At 43.6% G+C, this 27,909-nt stretch overlaps 1 protein-coding gene across 8 annotated transcripts; it reads left to right on the top strand.

Annotated features, from left to right (window-relative positions):
• The first annotated feature begins 338 nt into the window (after positions 1–338).
• LOC109892498 (ARF GTPase-activating protein GIT2) lies at positions 339–27,880 on the top strand. Of its 8 annotated transcripts, XM_020485071.2 has the most exons (22): positions 355–601; positions 1,141–1,274; positions 1,379–1,491; positions 1,696–1,801; positions 1,932–2,018; positions 8,858–8,988; positions 9,288–9,382; positions 9,767–9,812; positions 10,035–10,040; positions 11,829–11,880; positions 11,975–12,047; positions 12,173–12,270; positions 12,422–12,533; positions 12,683–12,837; positions 12,943–13,095; positions 22,892–23,101; positions 23,282–23,371; positions 24,169–24,248; positions 24,413–24,586; positions 24,908–25,074; positions 26,035–26,098; positions 26,358–27,880. In XM_020485071.2, exons 1-21 carry the CDS (start codon positions 550–552, stop codon positions 26,070–26,072), a joined length of 2,172 nt encoding a protein of 723 aa, XP_020340660.1. In that variant the 5' UTR covers positions 355–549; the 3' UTR covers positions 26,073–26,098; positions 26,358–27,880. The 8 variants fall into 8 exon arrangements, 6 of the variants coding, with proteins under 6 accessions (XP_031682243.1, XP_020340660.1, XP_031682244.1 ...); XM_031826384.1 differs by lacking the exon at positions 23,282–23,371; XM_020485069.2 differs by lacking the exon at positions 24,908–25,074.
• The last annotated feature ends 29 nt before the right edge of the window (positions 27,881–27,909 follow it).

Here is a 27,909-nt window from a genome sequence, read left to right as displayed (position 1 = left end):
ATTGCACTAGTCAAACTAATAACAAATCAAACAAGCTAGACATCATTGTGAAGGCGGCAAATAAATGTCTGGATCCCCAGGACTTTAGAGACAAAATGTTACAGGGAGTACTGAATGAAAAGGTTCCCCCCTCCCAGGTCCCTGAGCCTGTGTAGAGATCTGAATAGACATTTAAATCGACTGAAGGAGTACAGTTTTTGGTTTTGGTTTGAAATTCAGGGTACTACAGTAGCATGAATTTGGTTAGTGTTTTTGTTTTTGGTAATTAGTATGAATTGCTCATCCAAAATATATATATATTTTTTTTAGTTATTTTTTTCTATCCGGTAGGTGGCGGCAATACACCTTATGAGTGTGGTCCGTCAATAATCCTCAAAGAAGAAGAAGCTAAATAAGCTAACGTTAGACAGTTAGCATTTTCCTCATCAAATTTTCTGACCTCGTCTTTGTACAGTAGTGTAGACTGTCTCATGAGTGTCTGTCTGAAACGGAGTGTTTAAAGGACATTCTGTATACAAACAACTAGTTTGCTACCTAAAGTAAAAAGGGATGTCAAAGCGGCTGCGGAGCAGAGAGGTCTGCGCTGATTGTAGCTCCCAGGGTAAGCTAAACGATTGCTGGCTAGCCTTAGGAATTTAGGTAGCATGATAGCTAGTTTATGTTAGCAGTTGTATGTAATTGTAACGCAAGCTATTTTAATATTTGCTTGCTTGATTTTCACTTTCAAAGGGATTCATATTCTGTTTGATTGCTTGTAGTTCCAGCAACGCATAGCTTTGCTTGCAAGCTAAACTAGCTGCTAGTATGACAATGTCCAAGAAGAATGGGGAAGTCCGCTAACCTTAGCTGTCTGTTGCTAGTTAGCAGCTGGTAGCCCTTAACTTTGTTGTTGCTAGTTAGTTTATGCCATCTAGACTTTACAATAGTCTTTGTTTTATAACTTTAGCTTGCAAACTAGTTGGGGTATATCTCGTTTGTGGCTGTGTGAAAGTAAAATTATGACATTTGTAGTTAGGGAGCTGCCTGAAATCATGAAAAAGAATGCATGCAGAATGATGTGACTCTCTTTTAGTCTAAATGGTTTGTGTGAACTCGGAGCCTTTGTGGTAATATAGAGTCTAAAGGTTGTGTGTGTCCCAGGCCCGTGCTGGGCCTCAGTGAACAGGGGCGTGCTGATCTGTGATGAGTGCTGCAGCGTCCACCGGGGTCTGGGCCGACACAGTTCCCAAGTCCGACACCTGACCCATACACCATGGCCACCCTCCCAGCTACAGGTGAGCACCTCACACAAGCAGCTATGCTGACGCTCAAGAACAGTCAACTTCTTCAATTGTTGTTTTCCCTTACCAATTGGTTGTATTGTTTGCTTCCTTTGTAGATGGTTCAGAAATTGTACAGCAATGGGGCCAACTCCATCTGGGAGCACAGCCTTCTGGACCCCTCGTCTATCACAAGTGGGAAACGCAAGGCCAACCCCCAGGACAGAGTCCAGTGAGTGGGGCACATTTCAAACTTTTAGTTGAAGGTTAAACAATATAATTTTAAACCAATGTGATGACAAATCTGGGTATCTCATCTCACCATGATCTATCACTCTCACATTGTTGGACTCTATGTTGTATTAAAGTGCCATTGGGGTCAGGTTTGCCTGGACAGTCTGAGGTTTGTAAGTGTGATTTTCTGTTCCCTTCACAGTCCCCATAAAACTGAATTCATCAAGGCCAAATATCAGATGCTGGCGTATGTCCATCGAATGCCCTGTCGAGAGGATGACAGTGTCACCACAAAGGACCTCAGTAAGGTGAGAGATTTCAGCCAGACCATGCCCTGGATTGCAGGATTCATTGCCATTGCGCTCATTAATTCACCAATTTATAAAAAAAAATATATTATCTGTTAGCTAACCAAACCTCCTTTGGCCTACACTCTAGCAACTCCACTCCAGTGTTCGGACTGGGAACCTGGAGACGTGCTTGAGACTGTTGTCTTTGGGAGCCCAGGCCAACTTCTTCCACCCGGTATGTCAAAAAAATATAAAATAGTCTGTAAATCAAATAACATTTTATTGGACACATACACATGGTTAGCAGATGTTAATGCGAGAGTAGCGAAATACTTGTGCTTCTAGTTCTGACCGTGCAGTAATATCTAACAAGTAATCTAACAATTTCACATCAACTACCTTATACACACAAATGTAAAGGAATGAATAAGAATATGTGCATACAAATATATGGATGAGTCAAGGCCGTGTGGCATAGACAAGATAAAGTAGATGGTATAGAGTACAGTATATACCTGTGAGATGAGTAATGTAGGGTATGTAAACATTATATAAAGTGGCATTGTTTAAAGTGAATAGTGATACATTTATTACATACCATTTTCAATTATTAAAGTGGCTAGAGATTTGAGTTAGTATGTTGGCAGCAGCCACTCAATGTTAATGATGGCTTTTTAACAGTCTGATGACCTTGAGATCGAAGCTGTCCCAGCTTTGATGCACCTGTACTGACCTCGCCTTCTGGATGATAGCGGGGGGAATCGGCAGTGGCTCGGGTGGTTGTTGTTCTTGATGATCTTTTTGGCCTTCCTGTGACATCGGGTGGTGTAGGTGTCCTGGAGGGCAGGTAGTTTGCCCTCGGTGATGCGTTGTGCAGACCTCACTACCCTTTGGAGAGCCTTACGGTTATGGGCGGAGCAGTTGCCATACCAGGCGGTGATACAGCCTGACAGGATGCTCTCGATTGTGCATCTGTAAAAGTTTGTGAGTGCTTTTGGTGACAAGCCACATTTCTTCAGCCTCCTGAGGTTGTTGCGCCTTCTTCACCACGCTGTCTGTGTGGGTGGACCATTTCAGTTTGTCCATGATGTTTACGCCAAGGAACTTAACATTTTCCACCTTCTCCACTCCTGTCCCGTTGATATGGATAGGGGGTGCTCCCTCTGCTGTTTCCTGAAGTCCAAGATCATCTCTTTTGTTTGGTTGACGTTGAGTGTGAGGTTATTTTCCTGACACCACACTCCGAGGGCCCTGTAGGCTGTCTTGTCGTTGTTGGTAATCACTGTAGTGTCGTCTGCGAACTTGATGATTTAGTTTGAGGCGGGCATGGCCATGCAGTCATGGGTGAACACGGAGTACAAGAGAGGGCTGAGAACGCACCCTTGTGGGGCCCCAATGTTGAGGATCAGCGGGGTGGGGATGTTGTTTCCAACCCTCACCACCTGCGGGTGGCCCATCAAAGTCCAGGACCCAGTTGCACAGGGCGGGGTCGAGATCAAGGGTCTCGAGCTTAATGACAAGTTTGGAGGGTACTATGGTGTTAAATGCTTAGCTGTAATCGATGAACAGCATTCTTACATAGGTATTCCTCTTGTCCAGATGGGTTAGGGCAGTGTGATTGCGTCGTCTGTGGACCTATTGGGGCGATAAGCAAATTGGAGTGGGTGTAGGGTGGAGGTGATATGATCCTTGACTAGTCTCTCAAAGCACTTCATTATGATGGAAGTGAGTGCTATGGGGCGATAGTCGTTTAGCTCCATTACCTTCGCTTTCTTGGGAACAGGAACAATGGTGGCCCTCTTGAAGCATGTGGGAACAGCAGACTGGGATAGGGATTGATTGAATATGTCCGTAAACACACCAGCCAGGTGGTCTGCGCATGCTCTGAGGACGCGGCTAGGGATGCCATCAGGGCCGGCAGCCTTGCGTGGGTTAACACTTTCAAATGTTTTACTCACGTTGGCTGCGTTGAAGGAGAGCCCGCATGTTTTGGTAGCGGGCCGTGTCCGTGGCACTGTATTGTCCTCAAAGCGAATAAAGAAGTTGTTTAATTTGTCTGGGAGCAAGACGTCGGTGTCCGCGACGGGGCTGGTTTTCTTTTTGTAATCTGTGATTGACTGTTTACCCTGCCACATACGTCTCGTGTGTGAGCCGTTGAATTGTGACTCACATTTGTCTCTTTACTGACACTTAGCTTGTTTGATTGCCTTGCGGAGGGAATAGCTACACTGTTTGTATTCGGTCATTTTTCCGGTTGCATTGCCATGATTAAAAGCAGTGGTTCACGCTTTGAGTTTTGCCCGAATGCTGCCATCAATCCACAGTTTCTGGTTGGGGAAGGTTTTAATAGTCACCGTGGGTTCAACATCACTGATGCACTTGACAACTTCTTACGGCTGAAATCCCGTTAACGGGATCGATTTGACAACAGCCAGTGAAAGTGCAGGGCGCCAAATTCAAACAACAATGATCTCATAATTAAAATTCCTCAAAGATACATGTATTATACACCATTTTAAATAAACTTGTTGTTAATCCCACCACAGTGTCCGAATTCAAAAAGGCTTTACGGTGAAAGTATACCATGCGATTATGTTAGGTCAGCGCCTAGTCACAAAAAAACACAGCCATTTTCCTGCCAAAGAGAGGAGTCACAAAAAGCAGAAATAGAGAGAAAATGAATCACTAACCTTTGATGATCTTCATCAAATGGCACTCATAGGACTTTATGTTACACAATACATGTATGTTTTGTTCGAGAAAGTTCATATTTATATCCAAAAATCTCAGTTTACATTGGCGCGTTATGTTCAGTAATGTTGTGCCTCCAAAACATCCGGTGATTTTGCTGAGAGCCACATCAATTTACAGGAATCTGTGTTATGCACCGAATTAAAGATATACTTCTCCTTAATGCAACCGCTGTCAGATTTCAAAAAAGCTTTACGGCAAAAGCACACCATGCGATAATCTGAGTCCAGCGCTCAGCCACCATACAGATTAGAGGTCGACTGATTAATCGGAATGGCCGATTTAATTAGGGCCGATTTCAAGTTGTCATAACAATCGGAAATCTGTATTTTTGGACACCGATTTTGCCGATTCTTTATATGAAAAAATGTACACCTTTATTTAATCTTTATTTAACTAGGCAAGTCAGTTAAGAACACATTCTTATTTTCAATGACGGCCTTAACGGTGGGTTAACTGCCTCGTTCAGGGGCAGAACAACAGATTTTCACCTTGTCAGCTCGGGGGATCCAATCTTGCAACCTTACAGTTAACTAGTCCAACGCTTTAACGACCTGCCTCTCTCTCGTTGCACTCCACAAGGAGACTGCCTGTTACGCGAATGCAGTAAGCCAAGGTAAGTTGCTAGCTAGCATTAAACTTATCTTATAAATAACTATCAATCATAATCACTAGTTAACTACACATGGTTGATGAGATTACTAGATATTATCTAGCGTTTCCTGCGTTTCATATAATTTGACTGAGCATGCAAGTATCTAAGTATCTGACTGAGCCGTGGTAGGCAGAAGCAGGCGCGTAAACATTTATTCAAATAGCACTTTCTTTGCGTTTTGCCAGCAGCGCATCGTTGTGCTTCAAGCATTGCGCTGTTTATGACTTCAAGCCTATCAACTCCCGAGATGAGGCTGGTGTAACCGAAGTGAAATGGCTAGCTAGTTAGCGCGCGCTAATAGCGTTTCAAACTCTCTGAGCCTGTGGTTGTTTCCCTTGCTCTGCATGGGTAACGCTGCTTCGAGGGTTGCTGTTGTCGTTTTGTTCCTGGTTAAGCTATACTGTTACACTTGCAATATTAAAGTGCCTTTAAGAACATCCAATAGTCAAAGGTTAATGAAATACAAATGGTATAGAGGGAAATAGTCCTATTCCAATAATAACTACAACTTAAAACTTCTTACCTGGGAATATTGAAGACTCATGTTAAAAGGAACCACCAGCTTTCATATGTTCTCATGTTCTGAGCAAGGAACTGAAACGTTAGCTTTCTTACATAGCACATATTGCACTTTTACTTTCTTCTCCAACACTGTTTTTGCATTATTTAAACCAAATTGAACGTGTTTCATTATTTGAGGCTAAATTGAATTTATTGATGTATTATATTAAGTTAAAATAAGTGTTCATTCAGTATTGTTGTAATTGTCATTATTACAAATTTCAACAAAAAAATAAAAATAATTGGCCGATTAATTGGTATCGCCTTTTTAGGTCCTCCAATAATCGGCATCGTTATCGGCGTTGAAAAATCATAATCGGTCGACCTCTAATACAGATACCCACCATGTTGTGGAGTCAACAAGTCAGAAATAGCATTATAAATATTCACTTATCTTTGAGGATCTTCATCAGAATGCACTCCCAGGAATCCCAGTTCCACAATAAATGTTTGTTTTGTTTGATAAAGTCCATCATTTATGTCCAAATACCTCCTTTTTGTTTGCGCGTTTAATCCAGTTAAGTCCAGACGAAAAGTTAAAAAGTTAAAACATGTCGAATGATGTATAGAATCAATCTTTAGGATGTTTTTATCATAAATCTTCAATAATGTTTCAACCGGACAATTCCTTTGTCTTTAGAAATGAAAAGGAACAGAGCTCGTGCTCACGGCCGTGGGCGTCACTAAACTCAAGGCTTTCAGGCAGACCCCTGATTCAAACAGCTCTTATTCGCTCCCCCTTCACAGTAGAAGCCTGAAACAAGGTTCTAAAGACTGTTGAAATCTAGTGGAAGCCTTAGGAAGTGCAATATGACCAAATTTACACTGTATATTGGATAGGCAATCACTTTTTAAAAACTACAAACCTCAGATTTCCCACGTCATGGTTGGATTTTTCTCAGGTTATCGCCTGCCATATGAGCTTTGTTATACTCACAGACATCATTCAAACAGTTTTAGAAACTTCAGTGTTTTCTATCCAAATCTACTAATAATATGCATATCTTAGCTTCTGGGCCTGAGTAGCAGGCAGTTTACTGTGGGCACACTTTTCATCCTGACGTGAAAATAGCGCCCCCAAGCCATTAGTAGTTAATAAGGTAGGCAAGTTGAGAACAAGTTCTCATTTACAATTGCGACCTGGTCAAGATAAAGCAAAGCAGTTCGACACATACCACGACACAGAGTTACACATGGAGTAAAACCAACATAGTAAATAATACAGTAGAAACAAGTCTATATACGATGTGAGCAAATGAGGTGAGATAGATAAGGGAGGTAAAGGCAAAAAAAAGGCCATGGTGGCAAAGTAAATACAATATAGCAAGTAAAACACTGGAATGGTAGATTTGCAGTGGAAGAATGTGCAAAGTAGAAATAAAAAGAATGGCGTGCAAAGGAACAAAATAAATACAGTAGGGAAAGAGGTAGTTGTTTGGGCTAAATTATAGGTGGGCTATGTACAGGTGCAGTAATCTGTGAGCTGCTCTGACAGCTGGTGCTTAAAGCTAGTGAGGGAGATAAGTGTTTCCAGTTTCAGAGATTTTTGTAGTTCGTTCCAGTCATTGGCAGCAGAGAACTTGACGGAGAGGCGGCCAAAGAAAGAATTGGTTTTGGGGGTGACCAGAGAGATATACCTGTTGGAGCACGTGCTACAGGTGGGTGATGCTATGGTGACCAGCGAGCTGAGATAAGGGGGGACTTTACCTAGCAGGGTCTTGTAGATGACCTGGAGCCAGTGGGTTTGGCGACGAGTATGAAGCGAGGGCCAGCCAACGAGAGCGTACAGGTCGCAATGGTGGGTAGTATATGGGGCTTTGGTGACAAAACGGATTGCACTGTGATAGACTGCATCCAATTTGTTGAGTAGGGTATTGGAGGCTATTTTGTAAATGACATCGCCGAAGTCAAGGATTGATAGGATGGTCAGTTTTACAAGGGTATGTTTGGCAGCATGAGTGAAGGATGCTTTGTTGCAAAATAGGAAGCCAATTCTAGATTTAACTTTGGATTGGAGATGTTTGATGTGGGTCTGGAAGGAGAGTTTACAGTCTAACCAGACACCTAGGTATTTGTAGTTGTCCACGTATTCTAAGTCAGAGCCATCCAGAGTAGTGATGTTGGACAGGCGGGCAGGTGCAGGCAGTTGTATTGGGGGGTGGCCTGTCCACTGTCTCATTGTATTGAGATGGTGTGGCCTGTCCAGTGTCTCATTGTGTTGGGGGTGGTGTGGCCTGTCCAGTGTCTCATTGTGTTGGGGGTGGTGTGGTCTGTCCAGTGTCTCATTGTGTTGGGGGTGGTGTGGTCTGTCCAGTGTCTCATTGTGTTGGGGGTGGTGTGGTCTGTCCAGTGTCTCATTGTGTTGGGGGTGGTGTGGTCTGTCCAGTGTCTCATTGTGTTGGGGGTGGTGTGGCCTGTCCAGTGTTTCATTGTGTTGGGGGTGGTGTGGCCTGTCCAGTGTCTCATTGTGTTGGGGGTGGTGTGGCCTGTCCAGTGTCTCATTGTGTTGGGGGTGGTGTGGCCTGTCCAGTGTCTCATTGTGTTGGGGGTGGTGTGGCCTGTCCAGTGTCTCATTGTGTTGGGGGTGGTGTGTCCAGTGTCTCATTGTGTTGGGGGTGGTGTGGTCTGTCCAGTGTCTCATTGTGTTGGGGGTGGTGTGGTCTGTCCAGTGTCTCATTGTGTTGGGGGTGGTGTGGCCTGTCCAGTGTTTCATTGTGTTGGGGGTGGTGTGGCCTGTCCAGTGTCTCATTGTGTTGGGGGTGGTGTGGCCTGTCCAGTGTCTCATTGTGTTGGGGGTGGTGTGGCCTGTCCAGTGTCTCATTGTGTTGGGGGTGGTGTGGTCTGTCCAATGTCTCATTGTGTTGGGGGTGGTGTGGCCTGTCCAGTGTCTCATTGTGTTGGGGGTGGTGTGGTCTGTCCAATGTCTCATTGTGTTGGGGGTGGTGTGGCCTGTCCAGTGTTTCATTGTGTTGGGGGTGGTGTGGTCTGTCCAGTGTCTCATTGTGTTGGGGGTGGTGTGGTCTGCCCAGTGTCTCATTGTGTTGGGGGTGGTGTGGCCTGTCCAGTGTCTCATTGTATTGGGCTGGTGTGTCCTGTTTGTCCTTCAGGAAAAAGGAAACAGTCCACTGCATGTAGCAGCTAAGGCATGTCAGGTGTCACAAGCAGAGCTGCTGGCTGTGTATGGGGCGGATCCTGGTGCCCTAGACACAGGGGGTAAGACCCCTGTTGACTATGCAAGGTAAAGCAATCTTCATACTCTTTTGTACTGCACTTGAGTGATCCATTACCGCTGATGATGTGACAACTCTTTCCCAGAAACGGTTTATGAGGCTGCCTAGTACTTACATTTATTAGAACAATTAAGTAAATTATTACAGATCCTGAATAAACTGAAACTTTACCACCTTTGGGTTTTATTGTAAAGAGGTCTAAAAATACAGTGCTATGGTTGGCATTTACAGTAAACATACATTGACCTCACCGTCACTTATATTGATGTGGAAAAGACTCATGACCTTTTATTCATGTTCCAATCAGACAAGCAGGCCACCAGGAGCTGGCAGACAGACTGGTAGAGATCCAGTATGAACTCACAGACCGCCTGGCATTTTACCTCTGTGGGAGAAGGCCAGGTAAGAGTGGAGAAGACTCATTGACAGGGGCATGGTGAATAATTGAACCCTGATATGGGCTGCAGGTAGCCTAGCGGTTAAGAGTGTTGGGCCAGTAACCAAATGGGTGCTGGTTTGAATTCCTGAGTTAACTAGGTGAAAACAATCTGATCTTTTCCCCTTGAGCAAGGCACTTTCCGTAATTCCTCCAGTAAGTCACTCTGGATAAGAGTAATCAGGGTTTCCCAAACTCGGTCCTGGGGCACACCCTGGGTGCATGTTTTGTTTTTTGCCCTAGCACTACACAGCTGATTCAAATAATCAAAGCCTGTTGTTGGGGGCTCTGTGCTAAATTCTTAATGTAAATATCCGTTGTTTTAATCTGACTTTGTGTTTGTCTACTAGATCATAGGAATGGACAACACTTCATAATCCCACAAATGGCTGACAGGTAAGAACTGAGCCCAAAATAATGGCATGCTTTTATGGAGAATGGGAATGGAATGCTGTTGAGACATGTTGGTGTTTCAGTGGCATTTTACAAAAACCTCTTCTCAATGTCCTGATAAGCCAGATGTGTGTATCCATCCTATGGTTTAGTAACTGAAGTTAAAACATAATGCATTTATCAAACCGTCCTTGTTTCTCTTTCCTGACATATCTTGATGGAAAGAAATGTGTAAGTATGTCAACTGTTGTCTATAGTTATGTCTTGAATGAACTATATAAACTGATATCCAACTGGCCTCACAACTGCAGAATGCGTGTAACCATGCCAGCCCAGGACCACCTTCACCTGCGGGATTGTCTGAGGGGGGAGGGGTGCATCTCTTTCTGTAATAAAAGCCCTTTGGTGGGGAAAAACACATTCTGATTGGCTGGGCCTGACTCCCTAGTGTGTGTGTTTGTGTGTGTGTGTGTCAAAAGTACCAGTCAAAAGTTTGGACACCTACTCATTCCAGGGTTTTCTTTTCTTTTTATTATTTTCTACATTTGTAGAATAATAGTGAAAATATAACTAGGAAATAACACGTGTAGTAACCAAAAGGTGTTAAACAAATCCAAATATATTTGAGATTCTTCAAAGTAGTCACCCTTTGCCTAAACAGTTTTGCACACTCTTGGCATTATCTCAACCAGATTCATGAGGTACTACCTGGAATGCATTTCAATGAACCTTGTTAATTTGCAGAATGTCTTTCCTCAATGTATTTGAGCCAATCAGTTGTGTTGTGACAAGGTAGGGGTGGTATACAGCAGATAGCCCTATTTGGTAAAAAATTAAATAAAAAGTCCATATTATGGAAAGAACAGCTGATATAAGCAGAGAAGTCCATCATTACTTTAAGACATGAAGGTCAAGTCACTCCGGAATATTTCAAGAACTTTGAAAGTACCTTCAAGTGCAGTCACAAAAACCATCGAGCGCTATGATGAAACTGGTTCTCACGAGGAGCTCCAAAGGAAAGGAAGACCCAGAGTTACCTCTGCTGCAGAGGATAAGTTCATTAGAGTTACCAGCCTCAGAAATTGGCAATTAACTGCACCTCAGATTGCAGCCCAAATAAAACAAGAGTTCAAGTAACAGACTCATCTCAACATCAACTGTTCAGAGGAGACTGCATGAATCAGGCCTTCATGGTCAAATTGCTGCAAAGAAACCACTACTAAATGACACCAATAAGAAGAAGAGACTTGCTTGGGCCAAGAAACAGGAGCAATGGACATTAGACTGGTGGAAATCTGTCCTAAGGACAGATTCCAAATTTGAGGTTTTTGGTTCCAACCGCTGTGTCTTTGTGAGATGCAGAGTAGGGGAACGAATGATCTCCGCATGTGTGTTTCCCACGGTGAAGCATGGAGGAGGTGGTTTGGGGGTGCATTGCTGATGACCCTGTCTGATTTATTTAGAATTCAAGGCACACTTAACCAGCATGGCTACCACAGCATTCTGCAGTGATACGCCATCCCATCAGGTTTGCATTTAGTGGGACTATCATTTGTTTTTCAAGAGGGCAATGACCCAACACACCTCCAGGCCGTGTAAGGGCTATTTAACCAAGAATGAGAGTGATGGAAAAGTGCTCAGCATATGTGGTAACTCCTTTAAGCATTTCAGGTGACTACCTCATGAAGCTGGTTGAGAGAATGCCAAGCGTGTGCAAAGCTGTCATCAAGGCAAAGTGTGGCTACTTTGAAGAATGTAAAATATGAAATATATTTATTTTAGTAAAAAGAAAGAATGTTGAATGAGGTGTGTCCAAACCTTTGACTGGGGGTGTATGTAATTGTGATTTCTTATTTTTTATATATAAATTAGCCATTTCTAAAAACCTGTTTTTGCTTTGTCATTATGGGATATTGTGTGTAGATTGATGAGGGGAAAACACTATTTAATTTTAGAATAAAGCTGTAACCTAACAAAATGTAGTTAGTCACTGTATATATTTTATTTTTATGTCTACAGCAGTCTGGATTTGTCAGAATTTGCAAAAGCTGCAAAAAAAAAACTCCAGTCTGTGAGTGACCGTATATATTTTTTCCAAACATGGTTTTATTATGGTCCTTTTCGACATACCAGTGATGTGATTTTACTGTGGCTTGTGATTTCAGCTCACTAACCATCAGTTTGAAGAGCTTGCCATGGACGTTTATGATGAAGTGGACAGAAGAGAAACTGATGCAGGTTGAACTGACATTTGACATGTTTGTAGTGTTTGATAAAGGCATCATTAGGTGTTTTAATAGATTTTTAGTGTGATTTTAACAAAACAAATCATTTTTATTTCTGTTCTGTCTTTGCTGTATCAGTGTGGCTCGTGACTCAGAACCACAGCACTCTGGTAACAGATACAACTTTGGTGCCTTTCCTCCCTGTCAACCCCGAATACTCATCCACCAGGAACCAGGCAAGTCACCTAAAAATGTCTTTCAACATTATATCAAATTTGGTTGGTCTCTTTCCCAAGCCTTTAGGTAAATGTTATGCATTTGATTGAAGAGCCTACACTTTCAGCACTGCTGCTTCATAACATTGTCTTGTTGTCATTTGTTTTGCAGGGCAGACAGAAGCTAGCAAGGTTCAATGCACATGAATTTGCAACACTCGTCATTGATATTTTAACTGATGCCAAACGTCGGCAACGGGGGAACTCCTGTGAAAGTCCCAGGGGTATAGTACAGTAATCTGAAGCTACATTTATTCAAATGGGCTATTTCTGATTTGATCCAGCACCTGATTAGAACAAAGCTCATTACTGTACCCACTAGGGCATGGTTGTTGCGTGGTCCACTCACCTGACTGTTGCTCTCTCTCCTCAGAGGACATAGAGCTCATCCTGAAGGGAATCGGCAGCCGACATGGGAGTGATAACCAGGATAATGAAGACCAACCAGATTATGACAGTGTGGCGTCAGATGAAGATCCAGAGCGGGAACCCGCCTCTGGGAAGAACGGGAAAGATGACAGGACCAAGGTATCACCATATTTGTAGTTTTCTAATATAGTTTTTCATTACCATTCACATTGGATCGGCATAGCCATTCAACTCTCCGTTCCATCCTGCTTCCCCATGCTTCAGAGCTCGGAGTCGTCTGACCTGTCTGATGGACCCATCACAGTACAGGAGTTCATGGAGGTGAAGAGCGCCCTCACAGCCTCCGAGGCCAAGATACAGCAGCTGCTCAAGGTCAACTGTCACCTGAGTGAGGAGATCCGGATGATGCAGAGCAAGGTATGTTTATGCATTATAACAACTAACTGTTCCCACAGTAAGTCTGAAATGAGTTGGTGTCCAAACCTTTGGCTGGTACTTATATAATTTGCGATTGCTCGACAAAAAAAATCTTGGTCGGCGAACAGCCGCTCAACCAACCACTTGACCAGTCTACTAAATGGAGTCGGTACTAACTTCCACTGTGTTTTCACTTTTCTGTTTCACTTTTCTGTTAATTGCCCTGATCTGGTCATGAAGGACACCACCCAAGCACATCCAGTTCCAAAATGCTGTAAAACAGGTCTCTTCCTCTATGCTCTTCCTCGCGCTCTCTCTCTATGCTCTCTCGTGAGGAAGAGCATAGAGAGAGAGCGAGGAAGAGCATAGAGAGAGCGAGGAAGAGCATAGAGAGAGCGAGGAAGAACAAAGAGAGCGAGAGAGAACTGCTCCATTGTTGTGTTGGTCCTGCTCATGTCAGTGCAAAAAAGGGCAACCTGTTTTACAGCATTTTGGAACTGGATGTGCTTGGGTAGGGACAAATTCAGATTATAATCCATGCATGACGTGAACATTTAGCTCATTCAAGGAAGCAGCTGGTTTGTTGTTTTCTCATGAGAAGTTGAGAACAATAGTCTGGGGGTGTCCTTCATGACCAGATCAGGGCTATTAACAGAAAAGTGAAAACACAGTGGAAGTCAGGGCTGACTCTATTTAGTAGACTGGTCGATTGGTTGGTTCATAGGCTGTTTGTTGAGCAATTTTTAGTTACATTTTTAGTTAGTTTTTACAGTTGAAGTCGAAGGTTTACATTCACCTTAAGAGTTAAAGATAAAAAAACAGAAATAGTGACGAGGAAAAAATACACAGTGAATAACAAGTAAAAATAACATTGCTATAGACAGGGAGTACTAGTGCAGAGTTGATGTGCAGGGGTGCGAGGTAAATTAAGGTACCTACAGTTGAAGTCGGAAGTTTACATTGAAACTCTGTTTTTCACAATTCCTCACATTTAATCCTAGTAAAATTCCCTGTCTTAGGTCAGTTAGGATCACCACTTTATTTTAAGAATGTGAAATGTCAGAATAATAGTAGAGAGAATGATTTATTTTAGGTTTAATTTCTTTCACATTCCCATTGGGTCAGAAGTTTACATACACTCAATTAGTATTTGGTAGCATTGCCTTTCAATTGTTTAACTTGGGTCAAACATTTCAGGTAGCTTCCCACAATAAGTTGGGTGAATTTTGGCCCAATCCTCCTGACAGAGCTGGTGTAACTGAGTCAGGTTTGTAGGCCTCCTAGCTCGTACACGCTTTTTCAGTTCTGCCCACACATTTTCTATGGGATCGAGGTCAGGGCTTTGTGATGGCCACTCCAAAACCTTGACTTTGTTGTCCTTAAGCCATTTTGCCACAACTTTGGACATATGCTTGGGGTCATTGTCCATTTGGAAGACCCATTTGCAACCAAGATTTAACTTCCTGACTGATGTCTTGAGATGTTGCTTCAATATATCTACATAATTTTCCCTCCTGCAGCAAAGCACCCCCAGAACATGATGCTGCCACCCCCGTGCTTCGCGGTTGGGATGGTGTTCTTCGGCTTGCAAGGCTCCCCTTTTTACTCCAAACAGTTCTATTTTTGTTTCATCAGACCAGAGGACATTTCTCCAAAAAGTATGATCTTTGTCCCCATGTGCAGTTGCAAACCGTAGTCTGGCTTTTTTATGGCAGTTTTGGAGCAGTGGCTTCTTCCTTGCTGAGCGGCCTTCCAGGTTATGTCGATATAGGACTCGTTTTACTGTGGATATAGATTATGTACCTGTTTCCTCCAGCATCTTCACAAGGTCCTTTGCTGCTGTTCTGGGATTGATTTGCACTTTTTGCACCGAAGTACGTTCATCTCTAGGAGACAGAACGTGTCTCCTTCCTGAGCGGTATTTTTATTTTTTTCACATTTTTATTTCACCTTTATTTAACCAGGTAGGCAAGTTGAGAACAAGTTCTCATTTGCAACTGCGACCTGGCCAAGATAAAGCATAGCAGTGTGAACAGACAACAACACAGAGTTACGCATGGAGTAAACAAACAATAAACAAGTCAAAAACATAGTAGGAAAACAAATATTTATATACATTGTGTGCAAAAGGCTCATGAGGAGGTAGGCAATAAATAGGCCATAGGAGTGAATAATTACAATTTAGTAGATTAACACTGGAGTGATAACTGATCAGATGAACATGTGCAGGTAGAGATACTGGTGTGCAAAAGAGCAGAAAAGTAAATCAAATAAAAACAGTATGGGGATGAGGTAGGTAAATTGGGTGGGCTATATACCGATGGACTATGTACAGCTGCAGCGATCGGTTAGCTGCTCAGATAGCAGATGTTTAAAGTTGTTGAGGGAGATAAGTCTCCAACTTCAGAGATTTTTGCAATTCGTTCCAGTCGCAGGCAGCAGAGAACTAGAAGGAAAGGCGGCCAAATGAGGTTTTGGCTTTAGGGATGATCAGTGAGATACACCTGCTGGAGCGCGTGCTACGGGTGGGTGTTGCCATCGCGACCAGTGAACTGAGATAAGGCGGAGCTTTACCTAGCATGGACTTGTAGATGACCTGGAGTCAGTGGGTCTGGCGACGAATATGTAGCGAGGGCCAGCCGACTAGAGCATACAGGTCGCAGTGGTGGGTGGTATAAGGTGCTTTAGTAACAAAACGGATGGCACTGTGATAAACTGTATCCAGTTTGCTGAGTAGAGTATTGGAAGCTATTTTGTAGATGACATCGCCGAAGTCGAGGATTGGTAGGATAGTCAGTTTTACTAGGGTAAGTTTGGCGGCGTGGGTGAAGGAGGCTTTGTTGCGAAATAGAAAGCCGACTCTAGATTTGATTTTAGATTGGAGATGTTTGATATGAGTCTGGAAGGAGAGTTTACAGTCTAGTCAGACACCTAGGTACTTATAGATGTCCACATATTCTAGGTCGGAACCATCCAGGGTGGTGATGCTAGTCGGGCGTGCGGGTGCAGGCAGCGAATGGTTGAAAAGCATGCATTTGGTTTTACTCGCGTTTAAGAGCAGTTGGAGGCCACGGAAGGAGTGTTGTATGGCATTGAAGCTCGTTTGGAGGTTAGATAGCATAGTGTCCACGGAAGGGCCAGAAGTATATAGAATGGTGTCGTCTGCGTAGAGGTGGATCAGAGAATCGCCTGCAGCAAGAGCAACATCATTGATAAATACAGAGAATAGAGTCGGCCCAAGAATTGAACCCTGTGGTACCCCCATAGAGACTGCCAGAGGACCGGACAACATGCCCTCCGATTTGACATGCTGAACTCTGTCTGCAGTTGGTGAACCAGGCAAGGCAGTCATTAGAAAAACCGTGGCTACTGAGTCTGCCGATAAGAATATGGTGATTGACAGAGTCGAAAGCCTTGGCCAGGTCGATGAAGACGGCTGCACAGTACTGTCTTTTATCGATGGCGGTTATGATATCGTTTAGTACCTTGAGCATGGCTGAGGTGCACCCATGACCGGCTCGAAAACCGGATTGCACAGCGGAGAAGGTACGGTGGGATTCGAGATGGTCAGTGATCTGTTTGTTGACTTGGCTTTCGAAGACCTTAGATAGGCAGGGCAGGATGGATATAGGTCTGTAACAGTTTGGGTCCAGGGTGTCTCCCCCTTTGAAGAGGGGGATGACCGCGGCAGCTTTCCAATCCTTGGGGATCTCAGATGATACGAAGGAGAGGTTGAACAGGCTGGTAATAGGGGTTGCGACAATGGCGGCGGACAGTTTCAGAAATAGATGGTCCAGATTGTCAAGCCCAGCTGATTTGTATGGGTCCAGGTTTTGCAGCTCTTTCAGAACATCTGCTATCTGGATTTGGGTAAAGGAGAAGCTGGGGAGGCTTGGGCGAGTAGCTGCGGAGGGGGGGCAGAGCTGTTGGCCCGAGGTTGGAGTAGCCAGGAGGAAGGCATGGCCAGCCGTTGAGAAATGCTTGTTGAAGTTTTCGATTATCACGGATTTATCGGTGGTGACTGTGTTACCTAGCCTCAGTGCAGTGGGCAGCTGGGAGGAGATGCTCTTGTTCTCCATGCACTTTACAGTGTCCCAGAACTTTTTGGAGTTAGAGCTAAAGGATGCAAATTTCTGCTTGAAAAAGCTGGCCTTTGCTTTCCTGACTGACTGTGTGTATTGGTTCCTGACTTCCCTGAACAGTTGCATATCGCGGGGACTATTCGATGCTATTGCAGTCCGCCACAGGATGTTTTTGTGCTGGTCGAGGGCAGTCAGGTCTGGAGTGAACCAAGGGCTATATCTGTTCTTAGTTCTGCATTTTTTTGAACGGAGCATGCTTGTCTAAGATGGTGAAGAAGTTACTTTTAAAGAATGACCAGGCATTGTCAACTGACGGGATGAGGTCAATATCCTTCCAGGATACCCGGGCCAGGTCGATTAGAAAGGCCTGCTCGCAGAAGTGTTTTATGGAGCGTTTGACAGTGACGAGGAGTGGTCGTTTGACCGCGGACCCGTAGCAGATACAGGCAATGAGGCAGTGATTGCTGAGATCCTGATTGAACACAGCGGTGTATTTGGAAGCATATCCCAGTTTAGGTCACCTAACAGAACAAACTCTGAAGCTAAATGGGGGGCGATCAATGCACAGATGGTGTCCAGGGCACAGCTGGGAGCTGAGGAGGTTCGGTAGCAGGCGGCAACAGTGAGAGACTTATTTCTGCATAGATTCCTTTTTAATATTAGGAGTTCGAACTGTTTGGGCATAGACCTGGAAAGTATGACTTTGCAGGCTCTCTCTATCTTGACGGAAAGTGTTATAGTTGGGTATGGAAATCTCAGAATTTTTGGTGGCCTTCCTAAGCCAGGATTCAGACATGACAAGGACATCAGGTTTGGCAGAGTGTGCTAAAGCAGTGAGTAAAACAAACTTAGGGAGGAGGCTTCTGATGTTGACATGCATGAAACCAAGGCTTTTTCAATCACAGAAGTCAACAAATGAGGGTGCATGGGGACATGCAGGGCCTGGGTTGAGGGTGCGGCTAAAGGCTATCAAAACTGGTCGCCTAGAGCGTTGGGGACAAGGAATAAAAGGAGCAGATTTATGGGCATGGTAGAATATATTCAGGGCATAATGTGTAGACGGGTATGGTGGGGTGCGGGTACAGCGGAGGTAAGCCCAGGCATTTGGGTGATGATAAGAGAGGTTGTATCTCTGGACATGCTGGTTATAATGGGTGAGGTCACCGCATTTGTGGGAGGTGGGACAAAGGAGGTATCAGAGGTATGAGGAGTGGAACTAAGGGCTCCATTGTAAAGAAAACAATGATAACTAACCTGAACAACAGTATACAAGGCATATTGATATTTGAGAGAGACATACAGCAAGGCATAAAGTAATCGCAGGTTTTGATTGGGAGAGCTAGCTAAAACAACTGGTGAGACGACAACAACAGCAGGTAAAATGGCGATGACTAGGCAGAGAGGGTCGGATTAACTACACACAGAGCCCGAGTTCGCTGCTGGGGCCGACAGATAAAACTCAATAAACGGAATGGAGTACCGTGATTAATGGAAAGTCCAGCAGGCATCAGCTATGTAGCCAAGTGATCATAATGTCCAGGGGGCAGCAGTAGATGGAACAGGGAAGCCGCCACTACGCTAGCACGCACTGTTTAAAGTTAGTAGCCCGGGGGTGGTCTGCTCAGACGGAGGCTGGTTGAAGGCACAGCGGATGGAGTATTCATCGGCAGACCAGACGTGGCGGGGCGCCGTGTCGACAGAATCCAAGCCAGATGGCGAAAGCGGTATTGTTGAATTTTGTTTGCTAGCCGGGAGATGTGCCTGGCTCACGGCTAACTGGTGCTAGCTTCGTGGCAGTGGCGTTAGCCACTATAGCCAATCGGTAGCAGCGGTGATCCGGTGCCAAGGTCCAGAGTTTACAGCAAGGATCCGGTGGAGTATTGGGCTCTAGCCTTGTATGAGTGGGGTACGGGTAAAGAGCTGAGTAGGCCGGGAGGTGGGCCTCAGGGATGGCTCAGGGATGGCTTCTGTACTGGGTGCCACGGAGGGTGCAAGCTAGATGTGAGCTAGCAAGCTGTGAGCTAGCTAGCTGCAAGTTAGCTGTGAGGATTAGAAGTAGTGGCTCAGGGATTACGGCAGGAATCCGGCGTTGTTGTGGAGAGACAGTCCGATACTGGTAGATTGGCAAGTAATATCCAGGCTAAGAACAGGGCTGGCGTCTGTGCAGAAGGTAAAAGCCGCTAGCAGTGGCTAAAAATGACTAAATAGCTTGTAGCTAATTAGCTAGTTAGCTTCTGGAGGGTCTTGAATGTGTTCCAAAGTAAAAAATAATAGTTATTCCGTATCACATTGGGTGAGGCAGGTTACCGGACGGTATAATCTAATAAAAAATCGAAAAGAGAATTTTTTGGGGGGTGAAATATATACAAAAGTACATGAGAGGACGAACAAAACACGCCTACACTGCTACGCCATCTAGGAAATGTGTATGACGGCTGCGTGGTCCCATGGTGTTTATACTTGCATACTATTGTTTGTACAGATAAACGTGGTACCTTCAGGCATTTGGAAATTACTCCCAATGATGAACCAGACTTGTGGAGGTCTACCATTTTTCTTTCTGAGGTCTTGGCTTATTTCTTTTGATTTTCCCATGATGTCAAGCAAAGAGACACTGAGTTTGAAAGCGGGCCTACATCCACAGTTACACCTCCAATTCACTCAAATGATGTCAATTAGCCTATGAGAAGCTTCTAAAGCCATTATATCATTTTCTGGCATTTTCCATGCGTGGTCCCATGGTGTTTATACTTGCATACTATTGTTTGTACAGATAAACGTGGTACCTTCAGGCATTTGGAAATTACTCCCAATGATGAACCAGACTTGTGGAGGTCTACCATTTTTCTTTCTGAGGTCTTGGCTTATTTCTTTTGATTTTCCCATGATGTCAAGCAAAGAGACACTGAGTTTGAAAGCGGGCCTACATCCACAGTTACACCTCCAATTCACTCAAATGATGTCAATTAGCCTATCAGAAGCTTCTAAAGCCATTATATCATTTTCTGGCATTTTCCATGCTGTTTAAAGGCACAGTAAATTTAGAGTATGTAAACTTCTGACCCACTGGAATTGTGATACAGTGAATAAGTGAAATAATCTGTCTGTAAACAATTGTTGGAAAAATGACTTGTCATGCACAAAGTAGATGTCCTAACCGACTTGCCAAAACTATCGGTTATTAACAAGAAAGTTGTGGAGAGGTTGAAAAACAAGTTTTAATGACTAAGTGTATGCGAATGTGAACTTCCGATTTCAACTGTATATATATATATATATATATATATATATATATATATATATATATATACACACATATATACACACACTACCGTTCAAAAGTTTGGGGTCGTTCAAAAGTTTGGGGTCACTTAGAAATGTCCTAGTTTTTGAAAGAAAAGCACATTTTTTTGGTCCATTACAGTGTAGACATTGTTAATGTTGTAAATGACTATTGTAGCTTGGAATGTCAGTTTTTTTAATGGAAAATCTACATAGGCCCATTATCAGCAATCACAATGACACGTTGTGTTAGCTAATCCAAGTTTATCATTTTAAAAGACTAATTGATCATTAGAAAACCCTTTTGCAATTATGTTAGCACAGCTGAAAACTGTTGTGCTGATTACAGGAGCAATAAAACGGCCTTCTTTAGACTAGTTGAGTATCTTGAGCATCAGCATTTGTGGGTTTGATTACAGGCTCAAAATGGCCAGAAGCAAAGAACTTTCTTCTGAAACTCGTCAGTCTATTCTTGTTCTGAGAAATGAAGGCTATTCCATGCGAGAAATTACCAAGAAATTGAAGATCTCTGCACAACGCTGTGTACTACTTCCTGCACAGAACTGTCTCTAACCAGAATAGCCCTTACGCAGCCTGGTGGTGTGTTTTGGGTCATTGTCCTGTTGAAAAGGAGAGTGGTGGAGTGCTACATCAGATGACCTGGCCTCCACAATCACCCGACCTCAACCCAATTGAGATGGTTTGGGATGAGTTGGACCACAGAGTGAAGGAAAAGCAGCCAACAAATGCTCAGCATATGTGGGAACTCCTTCAAGACTGTTGGAAAAGCATTCCAGTTGAAGCTGGTTGAGAGAATGCCAAGCTTGTGTAAAGCTGTCAAGGCAAAGGGTGGCAACTTTGAAGAATGTAAAATCTATTTTGATTTGTATAACACTTTTTTGGTTACTACATTATTCCATGTGTGTTATTTAATAGTTGTGATGTCTTCACTATTATTCTACAATGTAGAAAATAGTAAAAAATAAAGAAAAACCCTTGAATGAGTAGGGTGTGTCAACTTTTAATAATGGTCAGTTAAGAACGTTCTCATTTACAATGACGGCCAAACCTTAACCCGGACGACGTTGGGCCAATTGTGTGCCGCCCTATGGGCCTCCCAATCACGGCCAGTTTGATTTGATTTGTGATACAGCCTGGAATCGAACCAGGGTCTGTAATGACGCCTCTACACTGAGATGCAGTGCCTTAGACGGTGCGCCACTCGAGAGCCCTGAGTACAGCGCTCAGACACATAAACAAGCCACACAGATACCTGCCATGTTGTGGAGTCAACAGAAGTCAGAAATAGAAATAAACATTCCCTTACCTTTGATGATCTTCATCAGAATGCACTCCCAGGAATCCCATTTCCACAAAAAATGTTTGTTTTGTTTGATAAAGTCCATTTATGTCCAAATAACTCCTTTTTGTTAGCTCGTTTAGTTCACAAATCCAAACTCACGAGGCGCGGGCAAGTCCAGACGAAAGTTCAGACAAAGTCCAAAAAGTTATATTACAGTTCGTAGAAACATGTAAAATGATGTATAGAATCAATCTTTAGCATGTTTTTAACATAAATCTTCATGTTTCAACTGGACAATTCCTTTGTCTTTAGAAATGCAATGGAATGCAGGTCACTCTCACGGCCACACGCGTGACTGAGCTCATGGACTTCTGCCAGACCTCTTAGTCAATCAGCTCTTATTCTCTCCCCCTTCACAGTAGAAACCTGAAGCAAGGTTCTAAAGACTGTTGACATCTAGTGGAAGCCTTGGGAAGTGCAATATGACCCAATTTACACTATATTAGAAAGGCAATGAGTTGAAAAACTACAAACCTCAGATTTCCCACTGGTTGGATTTTTCTCAGGTTTTTGCCTGCCATATGAGTTCTGTCATACTCAGACATAATTCAAACAGTTTTTTAGAAACTTCAGTGTTTTCTATCCAAAACTACTCTGGGCATGCTTTTCATCCGAATGTGAAAATGCTGCCCCCTATCTTCTCTTAGTAATGTTTTCTTCACCTCAAACAGCAAGTAAATTAAGTCTATTTTTACATCCATAGAGAATGACAATAGTTACTCATCGTAGCCTATTTAAACAACGTTTCCAGGTCTTTTTCGAATAAACACTCGGCGTGAAAGGGGTAAAAAATGTCATGCTCTGATCCCGTGGAAACGTCATAAAATATGGACCAAGATTTTTTTCTAGTGGAAGTGCAGCTTTGCTTTCTGGCTGGCCAGGGTTCCCTTTTTCTACAGGGATTGGTTCCCTTTTTTACAGTCTGGATGGAGAGATTTGTCTCCATCTAAACCTGCACTGATACTATCACATCCTCCATGTTATGGTCACCCTAGGTTTCACCCATAGGCTGTTATTTAAGTTATTACACAGAAATAAAGCTGATGTTCTGAACTGTTGTCCCCTCCAGCTGAACTCCCTGCAGACTGAGAACTCAACCCTGCAATGGCAGGCCCCCAGGGGCTCGCAACACCCTCCGGACCCCTCTGGCCACCCCCCTGTCCACGGAGGCCGCCCCATGTCCATGTACGAGACAGGCTCGGGCATGAGGCAGTACCCCCACAGGGGTGACCCTCCTTGCCGTGCCGACGGCCTCACCATACAGCCCCTCCCTACAAACGTAAGTACAGAGACCACTCACACCTCCTGGACTGTTCTAGGACAGTCACAGTGGACCGGTGCTGTCAGCAGTTTTGGTCTGCGGTAATTCAGTTTTTGTTTGTGAATTTATCTCCTCCCCCATCTTCCTCTAGAATATAGTCAACTCCCTTTGTGTAAACTTGATTTGACCCCTTTCTAGATTGGGAGGGGTCCTTTGGGGACCGCCTCATCCTCCCTCCCTACCTTCCCCTCCTCCCTGTCCTGGTCGCGGGATGAAAGAGCTCGAAGGGTTAAGTAATTAATCTCCCCTCAAGAGAGGGTGGGGGCAGCAGCCCCAGGGGAAGGGGTGGACTATCCCCTCTGCTTGTCCACTACTGTTCCTGTCCTCCTTTACCTCCTCCTTCCCTCTGTCCTTTAACTGCTCCTGTACCTCACTGCATCTCCTCTCAGCATCGCCTGGCTGCATACACCACCGTGCTGCTGCTACTGTTCTTCATTGACCCTTGTTCCCCCAGCCAGCACTGTTGTGTAGTGTACCTGAAATACATGATTTTTTTGTGTATGCCAGCGCTAAACATGGGTGTTTGCCATCAGTGTGTTTTCAAAGGCCCCAAAGCACTACATGTACGGTATGATGTTTCCGAAACATACATCCTGTCAGAAGGCTACAGTGGTGTTGAAACAGACAAGGAATACAAATTGATATATGGTTCATGGTAGTGTGAATAGTATTATTTACCAGCCATACTGGTAGAGAACCATCTGTACTGAAGCCTTTACCCGTACAGCAGAATGTCTTGATCTTAAGCTTGCACTAACAGCACCCACTGCTGTACCTACTGCTTAATGCCACACGGAGCTGGTCCCTGGTTTCAAACTTCCTACATATTTTTACTTTCTGCTTTGAAACCAATTGAGGTCTGTTTTAATATGAAATGGCTTTTTAGGTTCAGAGAGCATGATTCTGGCACGTATGCTTCATCAAGCACATTCAGAACTCTGTAACCTGTCCGCACTGCTGTTCAGATGCTCTCTCCAGATTCAACGGTTGTCTGGAAGCTTACTGTATCATTCCTCCCATTGTAGGGTTGCAGCCTAGAGGGACAGAGCATGCTGGAGAGTGACTATGACAACACACCAAACCACTCCGGACTGGAGGAGTCCGGGTAGGACTTTTGATTCAAATCTCTATAGTAGAAAAATATTGTATATTTGAGAAATATACTGTATGTGAAATGTAGGAACTTAATCATGTGGCAGTGAATCCTATACAAAGCGATCCACAAGTGAGGGAGCTCCTTACCCTGTAACCTCTCCTCTCCCAATGCAGTCTGAGCAGGAACAGCAGTTGGCTGGGGGACGGCAGTACATCAGATCAGGGGGAGGATGAGACTGAGGCAGACTCCACCCTACCCTTCACCGAGGACGTCATCTGTAAGACAGAGCAGATCACCAAGAACATCCAGGAGCTGCTGAGGGCCGCACAGGAGAACAAACATGAGAGGTAAGGTCAGGGGTCATAAGAACACAGAAAACACCAATCAGCAGTTAGAGAAAAGGTCTGTTGACTTAAAGGTTGTGTTCATGTGGAACTTGCCCTTACAGTTCAAAATATAGGAAATGATGCTGTCTATATATTCCTTCATCCAACCTTCCAGCACCTGTCTTTCAACCTACTACAGTCATTGTTTTTTACAGGATGTATCTTGTTTTTCTATCTTTCTGTTCTCCTGAGTTCTGTTTTCACTATCCTGTATTCCCACTCTGTCCTCCCCTCCCTGTGTTTTCCTGTCTGTCTGACTCCCTTCCTCACGGTGTGGGCTAGCTCCAGGCCAGGCAGTCTAGGTTGCTTCTCTGGCCTGCTGCCCTGCTGTGAGGGGGGTGGCCACGGACGTGTCTGTCTCTACAGCCTGATGCCCTGCTCTGACAGGGCTGTCTCTCTACCCTGCTGCCCTGCTCTGAGAGTGCTGAAGAGACCCCCCCTGGCTCCTGGTACTCTGGCCTCTGTCCCTGTCTCCCAGGCACTGTCACGGTCTCCTGTCTGTGTGCTGAGGGGCAGGGCTTGTGTCAAACGCAGCTGGCAGAAAACAAAGATTCCCTTATGGAATGCCAAATATAGGCCTACAGGGCTTTTACATGTCAACACACAGGCTATCCTTATCTAGATTTGTCTGTTTGGTTAATATTTGTGCTCTCAATCTTGGATTTTAAAGTTTAAAAAAAAAAAATTAAAAAATAGACATTTTCACACTGGCATTCATTCAGTGAATGAATATACATACAGTCCACTTGATTGTGTTGTCTTTAACACAAACCCTCACTATTGGCCCCCCTTTGACTAAAGCTGTGTGGTATTTGCTTAGCTTTTGTGCTTGTGTACCAAACCTCACTCTAGCTGGTGACCAAAGAACACCTGCCAATTTGTATGCGTCCTCTCAGTCACTTAGCTACTGGGTTATAACGGAGGCATTGTTATTGATTTGAAACGGTGGAAAGTTATGATGTATTTCATGACCTACTTTTTAAGCCATGTGTTTTGTCATTCATTGTTGATATTGTCATGGCTTAACAGCCTCCACTACATTGTTGTCTATGGAATAATACAGGACGTGTTCAATTTACTCAAATGGAGCACATGGTTGCTATTAATGAACACTTAGTATTCAGTATACTCTCTATTTTGTCTGCCATTAGCCAGGGCTTGTCATTCTCTCACTTGTCCACAAATTAACCTCCACCAGGATATCACTGGCTGACTTTGCTATTTTGAGAGGTGTTTCATATAGTAAGGCGGTCAAGAGCTTAGCAAGCTTCTGTAAACATTCCTAAGTATTCTACATATTTGTTTAACAATGTTATTGAAAAAAAACTGGGCCGGAGTTTTCTACTAACATCTATGTTGGAAAAAGGATCACTCCCTTACTTGACATTCTCTTTCTCCACCCCCCTCAGCTTTGTACCATGCTCAGAAAGGATCCATGTGGCTGTGAGGGAGATGGCCACTCTGTTTCCTAAGGTAAGCTGGGATGACCTCAACAACAGAGACACCTCCTTTGTATGCAACAGCCAGTGAGGGTTGTTTGTTTGGTAAACATGGATGGGAAATAAATGTCTTGCAGCTGTTGTTCTGTTAGATGTTGCACTATTTTCTTCAGGGTGGAGATAATTTAGCACACACACAACGGCAGTAAATCCGCCCATTACTCTCGTGTTGAGGGCCGTTTATTGCCTATGTTTTGCCAACAGTATGTGACCCCTCCCTGCCTCCTCCTCAGAGGCCGTACTCTGACACAGTGAGAGGGTCCCTGCGGCTGCTCACCTCCAGTGCCAGCCGGCTCCAGGGGGAGTGCCAGAAGGCCACGCCCCACGACCCTTGCCCATCCGACATGCAGCTGGTCACGCAGCAGGTCATCCAGTGCGCCTACGACATTGCCAAGGCTGCCAAACAACTCGTCACTGTGACAACCAAAGAAAACAGCAACTGATTTTTAACCCAAAGACTAACATCCCTCTTAGATATTTGAATATGTCATTATGGCTAATTTCAAGTTATCAGTGTTGCGTTATGTTATTATTTGTATGCCTCCATTTTTATTTAAAATGCTTAATTGGTCATAGTAGATTTCTAGTGAAGAACGTTTACAGAAAATGTACCTTCCGAAACATGGGTCAACCCAGGGATTTGTCCATGGGTTTGTCTGTTAAATATACTAATATTGCTAGAGTGTGACGACCTGCCTCTCTGAGCTTACCTTATTGGAGACGTGCTAGTTACATTGAAGTTACTAAACAGTTTTGCAACGTTACACATTTAAACATTTCTGTGGTTGCTGGGGTGCTTGTCCTTGACTGTCCAAAGGTTTCAAACAGCATTTTAAGCACTTAGCTTTTAACTTCTTATTCAACGCCAAACACATTGGGATTTTGAACATAAGTTAGTGGAATACTGCCTCATGAGTCATGATACGTCCATTACAAGGCTTTCGTCAAGGTATTTTCCATGAATGCCATTTCTATGTTTTATACTAAAGCCATAAAGGTGAGGACAACTGCCAAGCCAGTTTTCCATTGTTTTGTTTTTCTTTTTGTAGTTTGAGCAGAAGGTGAAGCCATACCTCTAATATACATGTACCTCATACACATGCCCAATATACATTTTTATTTAATGTTAAAAATATATATAATTAAATCTCTCCCAAAGGGATACTCAAAATGGCCAACCCCAATTCTATAATTTGTGTTATTTTTTTATGAAAAAATGAAAATGTACAAACATATTCTGAATTCATAGAACCCTAATCTATATTATATTTATGAATACAATATCTCACACCTACCTAGCAAAATATTTATTTTCATAAAATGTATGTTTAACAGTTAGTCTCCTCATATTCCGTGCTGTTTGAAGACATGCAAGAAGTTTTAATCTTGGTGGTATGTGTTTCCATATATATCCACCGGCAATAAGTTGTGCTCGTGATCTCTCTCTCTCTCTCTGTGTGGGTGTGGTGCTAAACCCAGTCTATGCCTTTGTCCCATGCCTTGTATTATCTTGATTATGCTGCTAATGGTCAAACATGTGCAACTAATACGGTGTTAAGATGTGTTAAAAGCATTGGTTCTGTATATGTAATATGGACTATTTTATATTAGTCATGTGTTGTCCAGGGATGTGGGAGTGATGATCAATTATGTGTGCCATTGAGTGTTATTATGAGCCCGACACAAGTCATAGTTATTGCCTTTGTGGTTTAAATACCTGCCTTTTTAAAGTAATAAACTTTACTTTATAACTCAACTGTTACAGTTTGTGTTAAATATATGAAT

Source organism: Oncorhynchus kisutch, linkage group LG6 (assembly GCF_002021735.2).
Source record: "Oncorhynchus kisutch isolate 150728-3 linkage group LG6, Okis_V2, whole genome shotgun sequence".
Lineage (NCBI taxonomy): Eukaryota > Metazoa > Chordata > Actinopteri > Salmoniformes > Salmonidae > Oncorhynchus > Oncorhynchus kisutch.
The sequence above is the reverse complement of the archived record's forward strand: the minus strand, read 5'-3'. Positions and strand labels throughout refer to the sequence as shown.

What these genes read in the sequence shown, in the direction of transcription:
- LOC109892498 (XM_020485069.2), top strand. Translation starts at nt 550, where the DNA reads ATGTCAAAGCGGCTGCGGAGCAGAGAGGTCTGCGCTGATTGTAGCTCC. An exon ending in GGAAAGATGACAGGACCAAG is followed by an intron (nt 12,838 to 12,942) that starts GTATCACCATAT and finishes CCCATGCTTCAG; the next exon opens with AGCTCGGAGTCGTCTGACCT. An exon ending in TACAGCCCCTCCCTACAAAC is followed by an intron (nt 23,102 to 23,281) that starts GTAAGTACAGAG and finishes ACCCCTTTCTAG; the next exon opens with ATTGGGAGGGGTCCTTTGGG.